Below are 19,983 nucleotides of genomic sequence, written 5' to 3' on the forward strand. Positions count from 1 at the left end.
GTCAATCTCTCTAACCAGGGCAAAACTCTGTATCCGTCGACAGAACAATTCAAAAACTCTTAATGTAATAGCGAGCGTAACTTCACGTAAGGCTTCTGGTTTGATCCGCTTCCAATTATTTTAGCTGTACAACATTTTTAGCTGTTGTGCTGCTTAAAATTGCAAACTGTTATTTGTTATCATATCATATTAATTTATTAAACACAGGTTGGTAGCGCAGATTATTCGTTCATTTACTGCATTTTGTTATTATTTGCCATAGCGGCGAATGAATCAGAAGTGCCATTGTGCCAACACAATCACAGAAAACAGCGTGTTCTGCGTTGCTAAGGTTAGACGTTGCTTTGATTGATTTCTGTCGCCATCTAGCGGAGATACAGGGCAAGTGCTACAAATCACAAGAAAACCACTAAGGCTAAATATTGGCTGCTTTAGTGACACAGATAGTAGGCTACACTACTTTATTTTAAAATCATTATTACTTTTAGCCAAATAAAAACTTGAGCAAAAGTAACACAAACACCTCTGCTATATATTATTTTTCCTTTCCATCTTTGTAGACTCCAGGTTCTGTAAAGATGTGAAACAAAAGTTGTCAAGATAAACACATTTTTATTTTAAGTGCAAATGTTACTTGCATTGAATTTTTTTCCTTGAAAAGGTCTGCCTTTTAATTATTTATCCTCATTATTTATTACCTTCTCCAAATTTCAAAAAAGAACATTTTAGTTTGCACTGTGGAGTGAGAAAATAGGTATACTGATATATACAAAAAAAAGTTGCTGCCTTAAAATTTTTAAGTACAATCAACCCAGACAGTAACATAGTGTCAGCCCAGATCCGGCCCACATCTGGGACGAGTTGAATCCACATGTACCAGATGTGGCCCGGATCTGGGCCAACACTATGTTGCTGTCTGGGAACCTGGATGTTTAAGTCATATCTACTTAAATTACAATAAACTGACTTACATTTTTTTTTTTTTTTTTTTTTTTTTGCTAAATCTAACAAAAAAGTTTAAAATTGCTTAACCTATTTTGTTAAGGGAATGTAAAAACATATGTTGTCATAACTTATTGATCACATAATTTTTTTACAGTGGAGCAGGGGGTTCACTCAATTCACTTCTGCCATTGAATATAATTTCTTCTGGTAATCTCTGGCCCAGTGAGTGTCATGTTCTCTATTCTCTCTAGGAGGTCAGATGAAAACACATTTACTCACTCATCCTCTGAAAATCACACCTCACATTAGACCAGTCCTGCTGTCACTGAACTGACTTCATGCGAAATGTTCTATCTGTGACATTTCTGTAACACTTCAGAATAATGGTCTGTCATTAATAGGTAGGCTAACTAGTGATCTAAACTGATTTGAAACAAAAACATATGAAAATCATGAAAGGTAAAAGACTGCGTACTTGATGTCTTTTATGAGGGAATTAACCAAACCCAGGAGTCATTGAGAATCAAGTTGTTGGATCACAAATGTAAATGTAAAAGGTTAATGTAAAATATGTGGACGTACAGTTATATTGAGAGTGTAGGGAGACTGACTTGATCAAGTCATTATTCACAAGTCATTATTCACAAGTCATTATTCGCTTTATAGACCTTTTGTAGCCCGTTTTAAAATCTTCCAGGTCTACTGACATTTGTTATCCGCTTCAAACATTACAATTCTCATGACGTTATCTCTACAATAAGTAAATTTCTCTTCGAAAGCGATGCCATAGAAATATACAGAGCACCAGCAAAAACTGGAAGTTCAAACACAAGATTCAAAAGATGGCTGTGCGCTTGTTTCTTGTGTCCTCGCTCTAATCTAAGGGGACTGAACTTGTAATTAGTGTACTGTAAAGCAGTTCTATTAATAAAAGCAATAATTTAAGCGTTAACTAATTGACTAATTAGTCATAATTAACTTCCATTTGGCTTATATTGAGAGTCTCAACCATGTCAATTATTAGCGACAAATGGTTTTTGAATAGTTAGACATAGCTGAATTAGTTTCTTTTAATCGGGAATAATAATATATTGGTCGTTTGGACCATTTTTAATTGACTTTAAAATAATAATTTAGCCAGTATTGTATAAACACTGTGTTAACACTGGCTAATAAGGGCGCATGTGTTCTTAAAGTAATAGTAACTACTAGATAGTGTTTTCTTCCTATTGTGACATATGTGTGAAACGACTTCTTAAACAAGAAAAATGTAGGGCGGGGCTTGATTTTGTCCACGTAGAATTGATTAGATGGTTGTGGTTTGCTATCGGTTGATCTCATGTGAGTGACAGGTTTCCCCGCCCTCATGCCAGTAAACGCATCATCAGAGAAGAGGAGAAGAGATGAGCTGCAAGAGGGAGGGGATTTATTTTGATTAAAGATTACGAGGGCACATGAATTAAATACATATATAATTAAATGGATTAATATATATAATTAATATATATATAAAATGGATAAACGGATAAATAATTTATAAAAAACACTGCAATATTCTGTAAACAAATAAGAATGGTCAATTTTGATTACATGGTGACTTTATATACTTATGAATTACTCATTTGCATAAGCATTATACTGTAAATCCTGACTCAGTGTGAATTCTACCAAAGTGGGAAAAAATGCAGTTCTTAGATTTGAATAAATAGAACTAAATATGTTCAATTGCTTGCAAATTCACCCTTGGGGCTGATGACACATGTAAATGTAGCTCATAAGTAATATTAATCAAACACTACACAATCAAGCCACCTGTCTGTCTGATGAATATGCATGACCTGTTTACATAATTTGTATATTAATCTCTCACAGTCACGGCATGCACTCTCCAAATCAGACCCCTCAAATCCCATTCGTACTAAATTCACTAAACTCTTCAAAATAACACTCCTTGTGAAATTTAATCTGTACTAGACAGGGAAATTCAAATTCGCTGCCCTGCAAAAGTAATTTAGATCTTATATTGGAAAATGCAATTATAGGGTGAGCAGGGCCGCATATTGCTAATGACCTTTATGAATGACATGTGGATAGAGACATTTCAATTTCAATCCTAAATGGCTAAGTCGAAATCTAATGCAAGTCTCTTTCAGTACGCCCTTCTGTGCGAAATATCAGCTTTGAGAGTTTGGATATTGCAGGTAGAGCTTTTTAATTTCAGAGGAAATGTGAAAAAGGCTTTTCCCCCTTTGAAATGCAACCTGCTGTTAAGCAATAGGGAATGAATGCGACATTGACATCTCAGTTTTGTTTACATGAGATATTGCCTCAGTGCGCCACAAGCTGTTGCCTGGAGACCGCAGTTTTCTTCCGTCATCATGTCGTCTAATCCTTTCAGCGGGACGCGGGTTTACAGGGGTCCGTTTCACGACATGAAACACCTCCTACTTGTAGGCTACTCCTCACACGAAAGGCTGAGGATGAGTTGGCTTTATGAAGGAATAACTAAGCCGAAACAACAGCATCTGCGGGCGCTTTAATGTAAAGCAGTGAGAAGAAAGCCTGTCATGTTTCACATAGCATCCTATAGCATTGTGTATCAAGTAATTGTGTGCTACGGTAACACAGCATTTCAGGGACATTACTTGGTAGTTGCTGCCATCCAGTGGTCAAGTAATAAATTGCACGCCCTGCTGCTTCTGATACACTTAGGGGCTGTTTACACCTGGCCACTTCATGCGTTTTCTCAGATCGGATAGCTATCCGATCGTGAAAAGACCAGGTGTAAATGCCCTCCGAAACGCATTCGAGACGGATTTGAATCCGATCGCTCAAACCACTTCAGTAGGTGGTCTGGGCCGCATTCCTGACGAAACTGGACAAGTGTAAATGCATCTGGTTGTTGAAACCACATATGTAAATTGTACTCCTCCCAAAAATGCTAAAAAAATAAACGTGTGAGAGCGTGTTATAGGCTATATAATGTTATAGCCAGATATGACGACGCTACTGGAACACGCATCACCTCAGATGAGAAGCTGAGCATCTATTCATTAAGCCAACGTGCAAACTATCGCAAATCAAAGTGAAAGTAAGTCGTAGACGCTTAACACACAATCATCATCATTAAAAGTAAATTCTTAAGAAACGAAATGATCTTACCAGGGCTGTTGCCGCTCTCTTTTATTGCGGTCTTTGAAATTTTAGCTGATGATCAATAAAATGCAGCTCATTTCTTTTGCTTTCGGTGACGTACACTCCATTAAATCTGCATATAGCGCGGGAATTGAAGATCGGATTTAAATCCGTTTCGCAAAAACACATTTATGTGACCAGGTGTAAATGGAATCGTTTTGATAAATCAGATAGCTATCCGATCTGAGAAAACACATTAAGTGGCCAGGTGTAAACAGCCCCTTACATATAGGCCTAGTTTCACAGACAGGGCTTAGATTAGTTAGGGTCTTAGTTCAATTAGGACATTTAAGTAGCTTTTATAAACGTGCCTAAAAAAAAAAACATTACTTGTGTGAATCTTGAGACAAAACAATGGCACTGATTTATTTTAAGATGTGTCAGTGCAAGTTGCTTTCAGTTTTAAAACACCTCAAACATGCAGTTTAATCTGGGAAACCAGCCGATACATTTAAGATTTATATATTTGAATTGCATATTTGTCAATCATGCATTAATGAAACAGACAAGATTTCTGTAATTGTACTGAGTGTGTTTTAAACCAGGGTTATTGCCATCAATCAATCCAATTTTTTTCATTCTCTTACAATTGAAACTAATGAATCTTGCTTGCTCCACAGTGTTCATACTTTATGACTGAATCATTTTACAATGAACAGATTTGTGCTGATTCTAAGCCAATGCAAAACTGCTGTCTGTAACTTTTTTTGTGTTAAAAATGAACAAAATTGATATAAGCAAGTACATCATGAATCCATTTTCCAAACTGTGTTTTGTGATCGTTGACGATCACACGTTGATCTGATTGGTTACAAGGTAGTTTGTGACGTCAGAAACACCAGCGATTTCAAACCGTGTTTTTAAGACTGTCTTTGGTTCACTGCAGTTTTAAGGAGAAAATACTCAGCAATGGTGTCGACTTATGAATTTGCACGTTTTGTCTTAAAGCACATTAAAAACACCACATAGACATATAAACAACATTAAAAGCTTGATTTTCACCACAGGGGGACTTTACATAACACAAATATACTTTATGTATTTAATCTCACTTTATTAACCAATGTCTTTACCACTGATCTTTGATGATCCAATTCAGCCATAAGTAAAACTGACTTTAGTTAAACACCATATTTGCATTTCATATTGTTGAAGTAAATGTGTAAAATTTACTTCTCCTGCATCCTAATCTTCTGTGATCCAGAACAGCAGAAAGGTTTGTATGAGCGGCGCCCTCTACTGTACAGGTGCGAATTTGCATTTCCTTCAGCCTGAGGCTTATTCATTTCACTTTTGGTGTGAAAGGTCCTTAACATTTGCCAAAAATAGAACAAGTATAAGCCATCTAGGTGAGAAAATGTAACGCAAAAGTAACGTAACACATTATTCCATAAAAAGTAACTAAGTAACACAATTAGTTACTTTTTTTTTAGGGAGTAACGCACTATTACAATGCATTCAAAAAGTAACTTTCCCCAACACTATTCGTTTATGTATGACTGACAAATACACTACGCAATTAGTTTGTGTTAAAACTTCATCTAAATGGATGGAAATTCAAATATACATCTTAGGGTCCGTTTACACAACAGTTTTCAAAGTAAAAACGTAATACTTTTTATCCGTTCTGTCTGATAATTTGCATCACAACGGTGTTGTGGGGACCTGAAAATGCAAACGTGTTTCAAAGTTTGAAGTTTTTGAATACGATACTGTTTTCGTTTTCGTGTAAACTATAAAAACGTGAATTTGTGAAAAAAGTGGCGTCTATCTTATGCGTATTACGTGTTCAGTCCATAGGCGCGTAGTGTTTCTTTACAAATTGACATCGCCTACTACTGGCCTGGCATGAATAAAACAGCGTTTTCACTCGTTTTCGCGGGTCCGTGGGAACAGGGATCATTTGACAACGTTGTCGTCTGTACGCGAAAAAGTGCATCGTTGTTGAGTAAACATAACATTAAAGGGATCGTTCACCTAAAAATGAAAATTCTGGCATCATTTACTCACCCTCATGTTGTTCCAAACCTGTATGAGTTTCTTTCTTCTGCTGAACACAAAAGAAGATATTTTGAAGAATGGTACAGTAGATGGTCTTCATTGACCTCCATATAATGTAAAAAAAAAAAAAAAGGGTTATAATAGTGTGCTATTATAATATTTCATGCTTTTTTTTTGTGACATTTATAAAAAAGTCCATTTAGTTCTTTATCAAATGGTGACAGACACCAACTGATGTAATTGCAGACTTGAACTTCATTTCTGGTGCCGACAGGAAGGTTTTTACTTTAAGGTCACAGTGACATTCCTGCGTGTCCTGTATCTGCCTCTGCATGTGAACGATTATAACGCAATAGAAGTGAAAAACGCAGGATATGGGTGTGAGAGATAGAGGGTTTACGGATTAGAGGGGTATTATGTATCGGCTCTAAATGTATGTCTGTAAATGACCTGGCAGAATGTCAGAGTAAGAGAGCAGCCGCACATATCTGAAGAAGCACAGAGCTGATATATCTGCCTGCTTTCAGGGTTCATTTACAGATAGTCAAGTGGTTGTGAGTTTAAGACATTTAAATGCAGCCACTATATTTTCTTCATAGACTGAGATGTATTATATGTATATGAAATCATAAAGGATACCGGTTAAGCTCTAGTACCACATACAAGTTACACTCTCAGTTAGTCCCTCTGTTTGTAAAAACAAACAAAAATGTATTTATCATCATGCATTTACAATGGAAGTCTATGGAGCAAACATAATTACACTACAAAGTCCTGACATGAACTTGCATGATATGCCCAAGGATATCAGAAAGGGACTGTTCACACACAGAAAAGTCCAAGTATAACAGTTTTGTCTTTAACCCTTTGTGAAAAGAAGTACATTTTAGCATAATCTTAAAAAAAGTAATTACAGAAATAATATACTTTCAAAAGAATATAAGTGTGAACTGAATGAAATGTTTTTTTTCTTTTTTTTTCTTCAGACACAGCATGTTATTTACAATTAAATAAAAATGTACTTGGGGTTAAATTTATATTAAATTAATCAGTTGAGTTTTGACTGACTTAATATTTACAGTATATGCAATTGAATTACTTCTATTGTCTTTGAATGAAATGTGGTTAAAGTTACTGCTGAATGTATACTACTGACAAGCATTAAATTAAAGTTTAATGTCATTTCAACATGTATTTAAACATTTAATTAATTTGCAATAATGAAGTTGCACTTTAATAAATGTACAGTATATTAACTTGTAATGTATTAACACACTACAGTTAAAATTATAATCAGTTACTTTACAAGTATGCAAGTCAACACATCAAAATAAGTGCACTTCTTTAAAGCATGGCAAATGATTAAAACATAATGATTTAAAATGTACTTTAAAGAAAAACGTTTAATTTGACATTATAAAGTGCACGTTTTAAAAGTCTACTTAAGTGTGTTAAGAAACAATCTTGAAAGTGTGCTCTCTTTAAGTGCACTTAAGTGGCCTTTTATTTTATTAGCATTATATTATCTGCAAGTACAAAATATACTTTTAAGAAATAATTACAGAATAATAGATGCACTTCAACAAAAATATTCATACTTCATGTCTGCTTTTAATACCTGTCTTGCCCTTCAAAGGGAAACTTCCATTTATAGCCATACGAATGACCGGAAACGAAACCTGTGAATTCGCATCACGAGAAGATGTGTGACCAATAAAAGATTGAGAAGTCACAGCATGTGACGTGGTTTTACCTGTATTGAACCCGGAACATTTATTTAAGTTTTTGATCTTTCACAATCTGTATTTGCTTTGCGTTTTACACATAAAAGAGTTCAACAACATAGCTTGATTTATTGCACACTTTTATCATTTTGCAAACAGATCTTCACAGTAACAATGCTTACGAGATGAAAAGAAAACTGATGCATTTTTTTTTTTTTTGCTCTAAAAACAGCCTCTTGGATCAACGTGTCGTATTTATCGTACAGATATTTACAGAAACACTGAGAGTATTGGGAACGTTTTTTGATTCTGTTTGGCTAATAGAAGCCTTGACCATCCCATAATTCCTCACTGCCCACTAGAAAAAAAAAAAAAAAACCCACCTCTGAGACCAGGCCATGGGCCACTAAAAGGTCAGTTTGTGAATAATCCCAAAACATTCAAGTTTCTTGAGCATTGCACAGGCACTGGGGTTAAACACAAAACACACGTGGCCCCTCTTAAAAGATTCAGCCGTATTGTCAGCAGTCAGATTATCAAATCATCTTTATAATGTCTGTCAGGAACAGGGACTTCATTTAAAGCACGAAAATAATCTCAAATGCAAAATATAACCTAAAACCCCACAAGATTTCCTCACAAATGCACTCTCTCTTAATAAATAGCAATGTGAGCTTTTAACATACAACACACATGACTGACTAAAAAGGTTTCATTTAGAGACAATGTTATGGCATGAATATGAGTGAATGAATGAGACTGGAAGTGGCGATTACCACTGCTAGAAAGATTAAAGGCACTCTATTGCCTTTTTGGCTGTAGTTTACACAATACAAAATAAGTGAGCACTGAAAACTTGTTTTATACAGAGCAATGCAATAGTAACTTTTCTGCTGAAAATATGTGACTAATGCTGAAAAATAAAATGATCTATCACCATTACACCATGTCCTAACCACTTTCCAGCAGCAAGTAATTTGCTATTTAGGGGCCAGATTCACAAAACAGACAATTTTGTGCTCCCATAAACGCTTCTTTTAAAGGGGCTTTATGTCAGAATTTTCATGTTTTAATCTCTTTCTTATTGCCACCGTGTGAACAGCTTGTAACGAAATTCCCCGACTTCCTACGTTGTCTATGAAAACCTTCAGACTCGGGTCGTTTTTTTCCGGGAAAATCCAAAAGGATGTGACGATTACATGCTCCCAAGAGCCTCTCTACCGTTCAATGACACATTCAATTGAAAAATAACTTTGCTGTGAGAATATCGGGGCCTTTAATCACGTTCAGTCTCTTGTACGTTAGGCTACTTGTGCACGAGTCCAATCATGAGCAATAAGTTGCTGCAGTTCACTTAACGGCCACCGGTGTCGCTCATCACAAGAGTTTCTGAATTCTACATAAGAGCCTGTTTAAGAGTGTTCTTTATTTTTCTTAAGATTGTTCTAAAGAGAAAACTTGAAGAATTGGAATTCCTTAATATAAAACTCTTCTTATAAATCATTGTAAATAACCTCTTAAAGCTCTTAAAGCCTCTTAACTCTTTCCCCGCCAGCGTTTTTGAAAAGAGTTGCCAGCCAACGCCAACATACAGTCTTTGATAATTTTCACAAAAATGTTATAGCCCCCCAGAATATTTTGTTGTATAAATAACTAAACATGCAATGCATTAAAAGAAAGAACAGAGCCTCTGCTTAAAAAATAATAATAAAAAAATCTAGCTTCATGCATTCTTTTTTTTAATCAACATTTGAATATGGACAAGTTTCATGAAAAAAAGAAACCTTTTGAGCAAAAAGCTGAGAAAATTGCATTTTTGTCAAAGACTACATCCAGATCGGTTTCAGAACGATGATCAAAACACAGATGGAGTAGATTGAGTCCATCAACACCCCTAAAGCTTCACTGTGCTATACCTCGTCCTGGGTCGACATTTCATTCATTCGGTAACATCAGCAGAAACAGCAGTTTTGATTTATATGCTGTTTAATGTTGATGATTGCATTATTTGACATAATGCATCTGCTTACAATCAGGAGATTCAGTACTTTTTTAGAAGATGTGTAATAGCGCCCCCTACCGTATAACAGTGAAAACACGGAAAGCCGGAAAATTCAGTCAATGCCCTTCACAGGATGCATTCACTCAAGAGAGAGTACGAATGAATGAAGCAGACGGCTCTATCTCGAGACAGTCTCTTTTTAAAATACACGGCACATTAAAAATTGTAATGCAGTGTGCTAAACTCCCGTCAAACCAGTCGTTTTTCATAGAGTTGATCAGCAAATCTTCGGTAATAACCGGTATACAATCAGATAACATCAAATCTTGTGGTTTTCTTAAGGAAAAAAAAAGAAAACCACTTTCTTTTTTCTTTCCCTGCCATTGATGAGTTTTTCCGGCAATCCATGTTTTCACTGTTATAAGGTAGGGTGAGCCGTTATGGATCTTCTCGAAATAGTACAGCATCTCCGGATCCAAAAACAAGTGAAGAAGAAGATCTACATAAACTACGTAAACATGCACTTTTCTCAGCTTTTTGTTTGAAATGTGCTGGCTGACAACTTTTTTAGTAAATGCTGATGGGGAAGGGGTTAAGAAATACCTTTCTTTCTTAAAAACATTTTTGTGAATCCGACCCCAGAACATTTATGAATTCCCTTAACCTGCAAAGTCGAATATTCCAATGTCTTACTTGGAAAAGTGCAATAGACCGGCTCTTCCAACTTCTAACTTCGTGCACATAGATATGGGTGTATGATCACACAAGCATGGTGGCACACAGGGAGATGCACACAGTTAATGCTAAACATTCAATTATAAGTTACTAAAATGCATTAACGAGTCAAAGTTCCCGGGTTCTCAGGAAACACTATGTAAAACACTATGATTGATCATCTCTGACAGCAATCGCAGGACAGCAAATGCTTGCACTGCGTATCATCATGTAACCTCCCCAATTTGATTTCCAGGACACATCTTTATAGACAATGCAACACCTGCAAAACTAACAGGAGAATCAGAGATCAGAGATATCAAATATGAATAACCTATATTTGACTGTGAATGGAGCGCATAATACACAGTTTTGTGGAGCAGGATTTAGGACCAGTGCTAGTTCGCTAAAAGAAACAGACTCAAAAGAAACACAAACCAACCAAAATGTCTTGTCACATGTCATGTTCTCAACTGGTTAGGACAAAAACTGATATTATGGACTTTTTACACCTGGTATTAAGATTTGTTTTCGTCGATCCGATCACAAGTGGCCAAAGGGTCTAAAACGTTTTGAGCTTGTCCACTTTCGACCATTTCCAGGGGTAGTCCAAAACGCCTTGGACCAGATTGCTTTCGTAGTGTAAACGCTCATGTACTCGAATGTGTTCGAACAGCCACAAAATACCGTCTAATCTCCGCATACTGACCTAATGCATAAACATTACAGGGTGTGTTGTTGAAGAGCACGAGCCAGATGGGATTTCAACTTTGCCGTCTGAAATCATTAGCTTTATTTGAAGGTGAAAAAATTTAACAAGCACAGTGTTGTCTTACCAGTCCTGATTCTAACACAATCCCACGGCGTTCGGCATATTTTTGAGGGTATCAGAGCAGAAATGAAAGCTGCTGCTCTCTGTATCGCTTTCCCTAGTCTCCTTTCACGTTCAATATTAGAGCGAAAGATCAGAAAAAGCCTTGCCCATAGACCCTCCCCTCAAAGGAGACTGATTAAAACACCAGGTGTAAACAGGAATGCGTCTCCCTCGTCTACATGTGATCCGATTGACCAAAACGCATCTTAATACCAGGTGTAAACAGGGTTATAGTCAGGACACAGTGTCAGTTCCCCTACATGTTTGATTGGTTTGTTTCATTCCCTCAAGCCTGTGCCCTACTCTATAATCAACCGCTGAAATCGCTCTGCCAGATGAGACACAAGATAGGTGCGGCGTGAAGTACAACTAACAACATAATAAACTTCCGCTAGCACAGCGTCAGCTCGTCCTTAAGGTTCTGATTAAGAGAGAGCATGGGGCCTGAGATGGGAGACACTGACTGCGGGAATAATACACCTGAACAACCAATCAGCGTCATTCTCTCTTTCTCCATGGAGATGTTTAAACACGTGCTTCACCACTGAATAAACTTAAATGAAGCGTGCACTTCACCTCTGAATTTCCCTAAATAATGTGCCGAATGACTGAAGGCTTGATGGCACGATGTGAGATTTAAACGATGGCTTAGTTCAGATGGCAGGAAATGATGTGGAATTGTGAACGCACAGAGGAGGATGTGTCTGAGTGTCCTTGCACAGTAGCACTGCACTGCAGCACTGTCATTAAAGCTCGTTTACGTGCCCTTATGTCAAAGACCTAAATGAGCAAAGTAAATAACAGTTGTGTATTTGAATATATAGATCTCTGTTCCAACTTTGGTCCCTTCTGTAAAGTCTTCTGTACACTCTGCAACTCAAAAATGTATTAAATTATAGAAGCATGACTTGTCAAACAAATAAGGATGCAGCAGAAAGAAATATGTACTTCAGCTCCGAGCAACAGCATCCAGAAACCAAATATCTTTTTCATCCCAGCGTTCCTCTGATAGCTGTGTCTCTGTACATCCGTATCACGCATCTACACACAGAATAGGTTGGCTCCTCAGAGGCATTGGTGGCTAGTCGTGGAATTCACTGAATTCAGAGTGTGACTCGAGCACAAGCCTCGGTGGGGCTCATGGTGGGGAACTGACTGACAGGGGTCGAGGTTCAGGCCTCACTACCTCCCTCCGTGCGCCTGGTGGTGGTGCGAGGAGGGCTGTCCATTCAGGTCGTTCTCCACCACTGATGAGAAACCTTCTTTCTCCACGCAGTCGGCCAGCACCTTGAGCACCAGGCGCAGGCGACGGTCCATGGCCTCTAGGTGGGGCTGGATGAGGATGGGCGCCAGCTGGTCCTGCAGTAGCGATTCCTCCATTAGTGAACTCAGCTGGAACTCCTCTTTAGCCAACAGCTGTAGCCGCAGGTACGTCGACCTCTTCACTCTGTGTGTGTGTGTATGAGAGAGAGAGAAAGACTATAGGTACAACTATGGTGAAGTTACAGCATTCTAATTTGTATAGTACAGTATATAGAGCTTTAAACAGACGGAATTGCAGAATCCAGTCAGAAAAATGTTTAAAGAGTTTACAGTCTAATGTGGATGAAAAATTTGGATTAAAATATCAAAAGTAGGGCGGTACACTTAAAAGTAATTCACAGCTGGCAATATGGGCTTTCAATAATTTTTTTTTTTTTTTTTTTTGCGGCAGAAAGGCAAAAAAAAAATATATAAAAAATTGAATCTGTGCTACCTGAAAACATATATTGCCAATATTGCCAAATAGGTAGGAAAACTTTAACACCCATAATGCACTGGGCATGTTGTAGTCAAAAGCCAATCTGCAGTTTTCCTGAAAGCCCTGGACCTGGATTACATTTCATTAAAACTATCATCAGATACACACTATTACTACTACTACTACAACTACTACGACGACTACTACTACTACTAATAACACTAATAATAACAAAACTTTATTTTTATGGAATATCACACAATTACTAATATTTTTTAACAGTAAACCTTTGTTATGTAGAAAAAAGTTTTATAACACTTTAAAAACGAAATAGGAAAAAAAAAAACAGGCTCAAGATTCTTTTTTTTTTAAGTTCAAAGACGCATTTTTTAAAAGGTCAGACATCCATCTAGCACGTTTACATAAAAAAATCAATGAAAAAGTAGTGCGGTGTGATGAAAAAACTTCTGTTCTGTGTGAACGGCCCCTTGGAATATTAAATCATGCCACATGCTGACAAATTGTTAGCAACAAAGTGGTCTATAGCAGCTTACGGTACATAGTAGAAGTATGAAGTATGCAAGTTTTTTTGCAACCATTAATATAGATTGTTCTAACAAGAAAACATCAGCCACAGGAAATAAATGTATATGTGTAATAAAGGATATAGCCACAGTTACAGAGCACAGCAGACGGCAGGATGTGTTTGTGTCAGTGCTATAGTGAATTACTGCACTGCAGTCACTCTCTCGGTTGGGAAGCTATTGCCTCAATTCAAGAGATGTCTCAAAGAGGAGAAAAACAATCTTACCTGCAGCACTGAGTCAACGGGACCAGGATGGACATTTCATCATGTGAATGCTTTCCAAATCTGAGGGGTTAGAAAGAAACAGAAGTCGAATGTCTGATATTTTATATTTTTAAATGGTGAAGTGCCCTTAATTCTTTTGAATGTGTGCTTGTAGTGTACTTCAAATCTTAAAAAAAACAAAAACAAAACAAAAACTGTACTTGCAGATAATGTTAGTAAAATAAAAGGCGACTTAAGTTTAAAGACAACACTCTTTCATGGCTATGTTTTACTTTTAAAAAATGTTTTTTTTTTAAGTCAAATTAAAGGTGCTGTATGTATTTTTTTTACTGTACTAAAGCACTTTTTTTTTTTTTTTGATATTTAAGGAACATGCTAAGGCCCCGTCCACACTACTGCGTTTTCGTTTAAAAACGGAGACCTTTTGCTACGTTTGCACCTCCCGTCCACACTAAAACGGCAAAAACGGAGACCCAAAACGGAGAAGTTTAGAAACGCTGCCGACCCGTTTTTCGTTTTGAATCTCCGGAGGGCGTTTTAGTCTGGACGGGTCAAAACGGAGGACTTTAGAAACGATGACGTAGTAGAGGCTCTATGATTGGGTGTCATCAGTCATGGCGTAATAACTTTGCTAGCAGCTTTTGTGCAAGTAAATTCTGCATTTTACAATGCTATAACTGCTTACATGCGCCGGAGGCAAGCTATCATTCGACCGATCTGTGACAATTCCCATGTGCAGCGGCGGTACCGACCGTACATGGAGCGTCGGGTTTGGGTTAACCCGGGAAGAACCAGCGCATGGTGAGATCATTTTATCAATGAAGTTGTGTTTACACCGGCACGCGCATGCCCAGTGTTGGTGAATGGTCACGTGATCCGCGTTTTCAGTCGTTTTAATGTGGACGGAGATCAATTCTAATACGCAGCTAAAACGCTGGTGTGGACGGAGATCGTATTCGTTTTAATTCTCCGTTTCTAAACGAAAACGCAGTAGTGTGGACGGGGCCTGAGTTCACATACTCGTTTCTCTGACAAACAATGCGACAGCCAGTTATTCTACTTTAAAATGTGAGTTTCGTGTCGGAATGTATGTTTTTTTTTTTTTATGTGTGAATCCGCCCACTGTCAATTTACCCAATAGTATTTCGACACCCGGGTTGCTAGTTGGAGGTAAACACAGTGAAATTGTGAATTTGGAAATTTTTCACAAAAAAGCGGAAAACACAATTTATTTATTTTTGCTATATGTGACCCTGGACCACAAAACCAGTCACATTGGTCAATTTTTTAAATTGAGATTTATACATTATCTGAAAGCTGAATAAATAAGCTTTCCATTGACGTATGATTTGTTAGGATAGGACAATATTTGGCCGAGATTCAACTACTTGAAAATCTGGAATCAGAAGATGCAAAAAAATCTAAACATTGATAAAATCGCCTTTAAAGTTGTCCATTTATGTTGGTGATTGTGCTGCATTCACTCACAAAAATAAATGTTTTATGTATTTACGGTAGGAAATGTACAAAATATCTTCATGGAACGTGATCTTTACTTAATATCCTACTGATTTTTGCCATAAAAGAAAAATCGATAATTTTGACCCATATAATGTATTGTTGGCTATTGCCACAAATATATACGCGTGCGACATGTGACTGGTTTTGTAATCCAGGGTCACATATAGCCATGGAAGCCAGTAAAAATACTAGGTCATAGATTGCAGATTCTACCCGACCTAAAAAACCTCGGCATTCATCTAAAATGATTAGAGGCATATTAAAACACGGATAGATCAACTCATCAACTTATAGTGTAAGGCTCGTCACTATTCATTGTCAATTGTGCTCATTCCTGTTACATGTCCTCTATCTGGCAACCTGCGTGAGCATTGAGTCTGAGGAGGAGGGGGCGGGAGAAACAACCCCCTCCAATATTTTGAATTTGGACTGCAGTGCCTATTTCAACCACTAGCTGTCAATATTACACACTGCACCTTTAAGAGTTTGAATTTAAAAGTACATTTTATATAATTTTAATAATCTTCTGTCATGCTTTAAAGAAGTACACTTATTTTGACGTGTTGACCAGCATACTAAAGCACATACTAAAGAGTACTTGATTATAATTTTAACTGTAGTGTGTTATCGACAGTTTAAAGTTAATATCTTTTAAATGTTCTGAATTGCATTCATCATTAAAAATGTGTAATTACAAATATATTTAAATACATGACATACAAGTTTCAATTAAAATGACATTAAAGTATATTTTAGTTCACCATAAATGCTTGTTAGTAACTTTAACCATATTTCAAAAACAATAGAAGTAATTATGAGTTATATAAAGATGTAATTATGTCCTACTCAAGTGGGTTACAAAAAGTGCAACTATTGCAATTATCATGCAATTAAGTTTACAAAAACATTACATTCAGTTAATAAATTCAAAGTTTAAGCAGAACTGGCAGATTTTTATTTTGTAGGCTACTCATACATTTTAATTGCTCTTAATTTGAAATATTTTAGTTAGCTAATTCATACATTTGAGTAAGTCCCCCTGCTGTAGTCAATAATTGTATCCCTTAAAATTCATCTTTGATCACCAAAGCTTGAACGTAACTCTACACCCTTGCCTCATTTAGTATACGCGGTTCTATGCAATTTATGCAATATGCAAATGAGCCCCGCCTCCACTCACTCACACCAGCTCAGAGATCCACTGGTTGACGATCACACGTTGATCTGATTGGTTACAAGGTAGTTTGTGACGTCAGAAACACCAGCGATTTCAAACCGTGTTTTTGAGACTGAACATACTCAGCAATGATGTTGATTTTCACCACAAAGGGACTTTAAATTAAATTATCATGTAATCTCAACTTAAATATTTTAGTAGTGGAAACTTGCCAAGCTTAAACTAGTTAAATAAAGTAAATTCTAACTTGCTAATAGCATAGCTATTGCTGAATGAGAATGGCAATATGAAACATTTGACATATATCTGTTCTCAAACCAAGCTCATGCTCCACTCATCACCATGATGGTACTGTAACCCCTCCCAAAAATCCAAAATAACAGAAACTCTTCTAAATTAGCATAGCTAAACATTAAACACTACTAAATCTCACACTTAACATTAATCTTGCACACAAAAAACACACATTATAGAACACTTAATTTTAGCATTTACTCTCCGTTTTGAGTGTCACGGCAAAGCATGCTGGGAAGTAGAAATTCAGTTTGTGAACTGAAAAGAAAAAGAAAGTTCTAAATACTTTTTAAAACTAATTTGTTTAAGTTTACTCCACTCAAACCAATTAATTATTTTGAGCATTAGGGTTAACAGTGAAAGTATGCTAAAGTGTACTTCTTTTTCATAACGGTAAAGATGCTAAAAACCCCAATAGCCAATTTCCAACATACCAGTAAGTCCAGTATGATGTTCAATGGATTCAGGGAAATCACATGCATGATATGCAGGGTCTAAAACTTGTTTAAATTTTCAGAAGTCATAAAAGTTAGAATATGAAGAACACAGCAAATTATACTTTCAGCTCTTAAAAGTAAACGCAGCCTATAACATGAAAAATCACCTATGGTAATATTTTGCTTTTACTTTCATATTGGTGTGTCAAATTGTATGCACTGCTTTTATGGTTCAGTGGAGCTGGAATGTGTTTTTCAGAGGCCATACCTTACATTTACGGTTATGTTCTCAAAACTGTCAAGTACAAGTAATGACAGAACAGTAACTTCAACAAAAATACTGACAAATAAAGAGTAGTCCTTCATATAACCTCATGACAGGACATTTGCAACATATTTGTAGCGCTAAAACCCCATTGAAGATTCAGTTCGGTGTTTGTATTTCACACAAAATGGAAGAAAATAAATGCATATTTAAGCCAGGCCTTAGATTAATCTGGCATTGAGGGAGCTACGGCTCCACACAGTGGCCTGCTTCAGCAACAAATGTGGAGAATGAAAAAGCAAAATGTCAATTTAATCAAAATCCTTTATCTGTGCGAGCACCTGTGTGACTTCATACCCACCGTGAGCCCTTCCACTGCACACATATTACACCCTGAGACACGACGCCATATAAATCTGACCTTCCACTCCACATCTACATATTCACACCTCTTAAGATAGAAACACACTGTTTCCATGGTTTCAGTGTAAAAAGGAAGAGCCTGTGTGTGGAGTCATGAGGAGCGAGGTGTGAAGGACGGACAGGACGTTACACATTAATAAAGGCGGCTTACCCTCTGCCGTTGTCCAAATGAATAATGAAAGTCTCATTTCCAAACTTCTCAAAAGTCTCGTAATGGTGACGATCCATGTTGCCTGTTCAATTAAAGAAAATGGAGAGAGTGAAATAGGGGATAATTGACGTGGGATGTGGAACCTAAAATAATTTTATGTTTATCACTGATAAAAGGAAGTCCATCGCACCTTTAAGTTAGCCCTACTGTGTCATATTATCAACATGATCACATTTACTGCTGTGGAAAAACCTGTTGCACAATCTAACAAACTACATGCCGTCTGTCGTCTGACTGATAGTTCACGATGTATGATACACAGGTCTTTTTGCTGTGAAATCTTAAAATAAGTAGTAATATATCATGGTACTGAAACAACTTACGACATGTTGTAGAAACATCTTTTTAAAATGTGAGTATCAAATACGATCCATCAGAAATGTTTATCAATCCAACTCTCAATCGTCACTGTATTGAATGCATTATACGTTTTGCCTCCACAACAAAAACTACCGAGCTTTGATCATAAAACTAAGCATTTAAATATCATCCTAATAAGACATATTGTTGGGATATATAGAGAGACAACTGATAGTTCTATGCATTTTATATCTGCTATACTAGATCTCAATGATTTACATTACAAGCTATCATTTCATCTTACTTTTCGGTGATGTAAATATCAGCATCTGGACCAAATTGCATATTTTTGCTCAGTTTGGGCCTCCGAATAAAAGTGATGTGTTTTTCCTCCTTGAGTGTGAGCTTCATATTCTCACTATATCAGACTATATGAGCCATAAAAGCCTGATTTGTCAAATATGATACTAAAATTTTTTTTAATTAATACAACCCATAATGGGTTATCTAAGGGGTTAAATTATGATTCATAAAGTCCAGATTTACAGTTGATCATTTTAGTTGTCTTAATGACTAACGAGTAAACACTTGAATCAGTTTCTATGGGTGCGTCTCAATCAGCTCTCTAGCTCCCTAGATTCCTGAATCAATATTTTGTGTCTAATACAGGCACTGGTAAGGACCCTGGGACATACAATGTTGTAAAACCTATATCTTTTTGATATTATTTGTTATGCTGTTTAATAAACACATTGTTCTGTTACATATCCTTACAACATTTCAGCCGAATATTAGTTATAAATGTTCACAACCTGTCTAGCGATGTGTGTTTATGCTGACATATGACAATAATAATAATAAAAAACGTGTCATATTTATTGAGTTGGCTCATGCGTTTTATGTTTTGCGCTTCAGAAATGCGACATAATTTCCGTTAAGGGAGCATAGATGGATCATAAAACCATTCCCTGGTTTTTGCAGTGCATTGTGGGATTTTTCAGGGAGCGAACGTTCCAGTGCACTGGAAATATTTTGCGATTGTGACAGCCCTTAAAATGGCCGACACCCTGATCAGTGCCCTGACTACTGAACCAGTGAGCTGATTGACACACACCCAGTATGTATCCACACACAACCAGGGCTGAAGGAGTTTGTTCACACAATGCTTTACAGGAAAGCAGCGTGGACTTATGATGAACGGGGGAAATCCCACCAGAAGAGCCTCGCTGAAGACGGGATCAAAATACTCTCAGCCTCAGACGACACACCCAGAGACCACCCACAGTCTGATCACTACTGGAGCCTTTACATCCCACAATTCTTGCATCTGTGACTTTATTTCTCGAAA

The 19,983-nt window shown here is 36.9% G+C and overlaps 1 protein-coding gene across 1 annotated transcript in view; it reads right to left on the reverse strand.

Annotated features, from left to right (window-relative positions):
• Positions 1-8,053: 8,053 nt before the first annotated feature.
• fam20ca (FAM20C golgi associated secretory pathway kinase a) overlaps positions 8,054-19,983 on the reverse strand; it is a 72,108-nt gene continuing 60,178 nt past the window's right edge. Inside the window, exons 8-10 of the mRNA XM_082185625.1 lie at positions 18,276-18,357; positions 14,008-14,067; positions 8,054-12,902 (exon numbers count right to left, since the gene is read on the reverse strand). Of these exons, the coding sequence (XP_082041751.1) occupies positions 12,638-12,902; positions 14,008-14,067; positions 18,276-18,357 (407 nt within the window). The 3' untranslated portion in view covers positions 8,054-12,637. The remainder of the gene's footprint in view (positions 12,903-14,007; positions 14,068-18,275; positions 18,358-19,983) is intronic.

This window comes from Leuciscus leuciscus, assembly GCF_965113295.1.
Source record: "Leuciscus leuciscus genome assembly, chromosome: 1".
Classification (NCBI taxonomy): Eukaryota; Metazoa; Chordata; class Actinopteri; order Cypriniformes; family Leuciscidae; genus Leuciscus; species Leuciscus leuciscus.